Source organism: Geospiza fortis, unplaced genomic scaffold (assembly GCF_000277835.1).
Source record: "Geospiza fortis unplaced genomic scaffold, GeoFor_1.0 scaffold4, whole genome shotgun sequence".
Classification (NCBI taxonomy): Eukaryota; Metazoa; Chordata; class Aves; order Passeriformes; family Thraupidae; genus Geospiza; species Geospiza fortis.
Genome location: NW_005054475.1, coordinates 1,251,118 through 1,256,186, shown reverse-complemented (window position 1 = coordinate 1,256,186; position 5,069 = coordinate 1,251,118). Strand labels below are relative to the sequence as shown.

General features: G+C 51.5%; 1 protein-coding gene across 1 annotated transcript in view; it reads right to left on the bottom strand.

Moving 5' to 3' along the window:
• PAX7 (paired box 7) overlaps positions 1 to 5,069 on the bottom strand; it is a gene marked incomplete at its 5' end in the record, with an annotated part of 151,422 nt that overhangs the window by 62,771 nt on the left and 83,582 nt on the right. Inside the window, one exon of the mRNA XM_031062982.1 lies at positions 513 to 678. Coding sequence (XP_030918842.1) covers positions 513 to 678 — 166 coding nt within the window. The remainder of the gene's footprint in view (positions 1 to 512; positions 679 to 5,069) is intronic.

Below are 5,069 nucleotides of genomic sequence, written 5' to 3'. Positions count from 1 at the left end.
GGAGATTTACCCAGAATGAGAGGTCACCCACACAACCCCAATTTACTGGGACGTGCTCCATGTCCAAAACTCCATGGGGACATGGCGACACAGCAGAAAGGACGTGGAATAGAGGAGAAAACTGAAGAATTTCCACTGACTTGAGGAAAAACCCCGATTTTCCCAACTAAATAGAATCACACAGAATCACAGAATTTCGAGGTTGGTAGAGACCTTTAAGATCATCGAGTCCAACCCATCTTCTAACACCTCAACTAGATCATGGCACCAAGTGCCAGATCCAGTCTTTTTTTAAACACATCGAGGGATGGTGACTCCACCACCTCCCTGGGTAGATGATTCCAGTATTTGACCACTCTTTCTGTGAAAAACTTCCTCCTTAATTCTAAACAAAACCCACAAGAGGCTCCCAGCTGTCCCAGGATGCCCCAGCCCAGAACGGCCCAAGGAGAGAACCCCGGGGGGGTTTGGAAGGGGCCCCGAAGGCCTCAGCAGAGGGGAGGGGGGCTCACCTTGGGAGATGGTGGTGCTGGGGTAGGAGGAGTCGGGCAGCTGGTACGGGGGCAGCGCCGGCATCCCCGCGGGCGGGAAGCCCCCCGGCAGCAGGTGGTTGAAGGCGGCCAGCTGGTTGGCTCCTGCCTGCTTGCGCCAGCGCGCCCGCCGGTTGCTGAACCACACCTGGGGGGACAGAGAACACGCCGTGGGTGACACCTGAGCAATGTATGTCACACCTGGGGGGACAGGGAACATCCCACAGGTGACACTTGAGCAATGTATGTCACACATGGGGGGACAGGGAACATCCCACAGGTGACACTTGAGCAATGTATGTCACACTTGGTGGGACAGGAAACATGCCATGGGTGACACCTGAGTAATGTCTGTCACACCTGGGGGACAGAGAACACGCCGTGAGTGACACCTGAGCAATGCATGTCACACCTGGGGGACAGAGAACACCCCACAGGTGATACCTGAGCAATGCCTGGCACACCTGGGGGACAGAGAACATTCTGTGGGTGACACCTGAGCAATGTATGGCACACCTGGGGGTACAGGGAACATCCCACAGGTGACACCTGAGCAATGTATGTTGCACATGGGGGGACAGAGAACACGCCGTGGGTGACACCTGAGCAATGTATGTCACACCTGGGGGACAGAAAATACCCCACAGGTCACACCTGAGTAATGCATGGCATAGCTGGGGAGATGGGAAACATCCCACAGGTGATACCTGAGCAATGCCTGGCACAGCTGGGGGACAGAAAATACCCCACAGGTGACACCAGAGCTCTGCCTGTCACACCTGCCGGCAGCACCCTCTGGCCAAAGCCAAGCCCAGGCTCGAGCTGCTCCTGGACCATGGTAGGTCCTTCACCCCTGGAGTGTGGAGGTGAATCCCACCACCCCTCCTCACTTCCCTCTCCCCGCTGACCCCAAAGCCCCGGCCCTGTCCCCCCCAGGATTTTGGGGGGATCCCCCCAGGATTTTGGGTGGATGCTGCTCCCAGCTGGGGGGGTTGGACAGGGATTCACAGAACGACCAGGTTGGAAGAGACCTTCAAGATCATGGAGTCCAGCCCAGCCCCAACACCTCAACTCAACCCTGGCACCCCGTGCCACATCCAGGCTTTGTTAAACACACCCAGGGATGGTGACTGCACCACCTCCCCAGGCAGCCATTCCAGAACTTTATAATCCTTTCCATAAAAAACTTTTTCCTGATATCCAACCTACATTTCCCTTGGCACAGCTTGAGACTGTGCGCTCTGGTTCTGTCAGTGCTGCCTGGAGAAAGAGCCCAACCCCACCTGAGCACAGCCACCTTTCAGAAAGTTCTAGAGAGTGATGAGGTCACCCCTGAGACTCCTTTTCTCCAGGCTGAACACCCCCAGCTCCCTCAGTGGTTCCTCACGAGGTTTGTGCTCCCAGCCCCTCTCCAGCCTCGCTGCCTCCTCTGGATGTGCTCAAGCTCTCAAGGTCCTTCCCAAACCGAGGTCCCACACCCGCGATGGGGTTTGTGTGTTCCCGAAAAGTCCATCCCAGGGAGAAGCCCCGCTGCAGTCCCTGTTATCTGCGGGGCTGGGAATTCTGCCGGAGGATTAAGCGCCATAATAGCGGCGCTGTTAGGAGGGATCAATGGCCAGATTAGCATCGCGCTCGCGGTGTTAGACAAGCTCGAGAGATAGACCAGCCCCGCAGGGACATCGGGGCTCTGCTCCAGCCAGAGCCCTGCTGAGCCCTGCCCTGCCTGCAATGATGCCTCGGGTTTAGATTTTATATTTTTCAGCTTCTCTTCTGCTTCAGTGTGTGGGTCTGGGCTTTATTTTAGGGATGGGAAGTAAGGACAAGGGGCAAACAACCCCCCGGAGCAGTCAGGATTAGCGTGGCTCCAAGCAGTGTCCTTGCAAAGCTGAGTCACAGCACAGCTCTGCTCCCTCCGAGGTTGGGAGAGCAGCAGGGAGATGGACACACCTCGGGACAGCAGCGCTGAAAAGCTTCCCCAGCTTCTCCAGCCTCGGTGTTCATGGAATTGCACCAAGCTCTGTGCTGGCACCAGCCCCAAAACGCTTTGCCACTGATGCCTCAGGTTTAGATTTTCTGGTTTTCACATTCTGAGCTCATATCTCAGGTTTTAGATTTTCTATTTTTCACATTCTGTGCTGATATCTCAGGTTTTAGATTTTCTATTTTTCACATTCTGTGCTGCTTTGGTGTGCGGGTCTGGGCTTCACATCAGGGCCTGGTGAGCTCTGCACAGAGCAGGGAGACAAAACAATTCCTGCTCTGCTGGCACCAAGGACAAATGATCCAAATCTCAGCCCAGGAGCACAAACACCGTGGGCTGGAGAGAGAAAAACAAGGATGGGACTGCACGGGCTAAAGCTGGAATGGGACAATGAACTCCAAGATGCAAATGGAGCAGAACTGATAAAAGTGAGAGACCGCGTGAGCGGTCGTGCATTTTGTGACCATTTTGGGTTTATTTTGTGACCATTTTGGGTTCATCTTGGGTTCATTTTGGGTTTATTTTGTGCCATTTTGGTTCATCTTGAGTTCATTCTGTGGCCATTTTGGTTCATTTTGAATTCATTTTGTGGCCATTTGGATTCATCTTGGGCACATTTTGTCCCATTTTGCGTCCATTTTGTGGCCATTTTGTGCCATTTTGGTTCATCTTGGGTGCAGCCCTGGCTGGGCTCTTGTGCTGCCCAAGGTGGATCCCTTGAGGAGATCCTTTCAATAAATCCCTACTTTATTCTTTAGCTCTGTCCAATCTCTGTTCTAGCTCAGCCTTCCCAAGGCATCAGCAAGAGCTCTGCAGCCAGCCCAGAATGGTGCTGCAGCTTCTGCAATAAATAAACCCAGCCTAAACACTGGGGCAAAGCTGAGCTCAGCTCTGCTGCTTCACCTATGAGGCTCCAGAGGAGCTTTTCTAATTCCGGCTTCTGCACTCCAGAACGGAGATTTACCCAGAATTTGGGGTCACACACACAACCCTCAATTTATGGGATGTGCTCTTAGGGGTTTGGCAGCCCTGGTGGGTTTTACTGGGGGAAATCTGCATTTCTGCAGGGTAAAAAGGGTTTCCCAAGTGTTTCACTGGGAAAATCTCTTTTCTGCAGGGTAAAAAGAGATTCACAAGTGTTTTATTGGGAGAAATCTCCTTTCTGTAGGGTAAAAGGGGTTGGCCAAGTGTTTTATCAGGGGAAATCCCATTTCTGCAGGGTAAAAAGGGTTTCCCAAGTGTTTCACTGGGGAAGTCTCCTTTCTATAGGGTAAAAAGAGATTCCCAATATTTTACCAGGGGAAATCCCTTTTCTGTACAGTAAAAAGGGTTTCCTGAGTGTTTTATTGGGGGAAATATACTTTCTGTTGTGTAAAAAGTGTTTCCCAAATGTTTCATTGGGGAAATCTCCTTTCTGCAGGGTAAAAAGAGATTCCAAATGTTTTACCAGGGAAAATCTCTTTTCTGTACAGTAAAAAGGCTTTCCCAAGTGTTTCACTGGGGGAAATCTCCTCCTGCAGAGCAAAAAGGATTTCCTAAAAGTTTTACTGGGAGCAATCCCATTTCTGCAGGATAAAAAGAAATTCCCAAGTATTTTATCGGAGGAAATATCCTTCTGCAGAGCAAAAAGGGTTTCCCAATTGTTTCACTGGGGAAATCGCCTTTCTGTGGGTAAAAGGGGCTGGCCAAGTGTTTTATCAGGGGAAATCCCTTTTCTGCAGGGAAAAAAGGGTTTCCCCAGTGTTTCATTGGGGAAATCTTTCTGTAGGGTAAAAAGGGTTTTCCCAGTGTTTTACTGGGAGCAATCCCATTTCTGCCCAGTAAAAAGGGTTTCCCAAGTGCTTTATCGGGAGAAATCTCCTTTCTGTAAGGTAAAAAGAGATTCCCAAGTGTTTTATCGGGGGAAATATTTTTTTCTGCAGGGTAAAAAAGATTTCCTGAGTGTTTCATAGGGGAAAATCTTCTTTCTGTAGGGTAAAAGGAGCTGCCCGAGCTGCCTTGTGGGCTGGGTTAGCTCCATTTCAGCACAGAGGGCTCTCAGGTCTGTTCTGTTTGGGGTTCACGAGGATAAGCTTTCAGGCCAGATGAGAACACAGCTGCTGGGCTTTGGGAGGCCCCAAGAGCTGCAAAACACGATTGAATTTCACAGGAATGGGAAAAAACTGCGCAAAAATCAGGAGTGGGGGAAAGCCCACCCCCCTTCCATCAGGTTCCCAAGCTGCTCAGGCTCAGAGCAGGAGCTGGGCTTACAAAAGGGTTCCCACACCTTGGGGGCAACCTCGAACTCCCTTCCCAAATCCTGCAGAACCAACCCCAAACTCCCCCAAATCCTGCAGAACCAACCCCAGACTCCCTCCTCCAAACGGTGCACAGCCAACCTCAAACTCCCTTCCCCAAATTCTGCAGAACTAGCCCCAGACTCCCTCCTCCAAACGGTGCAGAGCCAACCTCAAACTCTCTTCCCCAGACACTGCAAAATCAACCCCAAACTCTCTTCCCAAATCCTGCAGAACCAACCCCAAACTCCCTTCCCAAATCCCGCAGAAAAAACCCCAAAA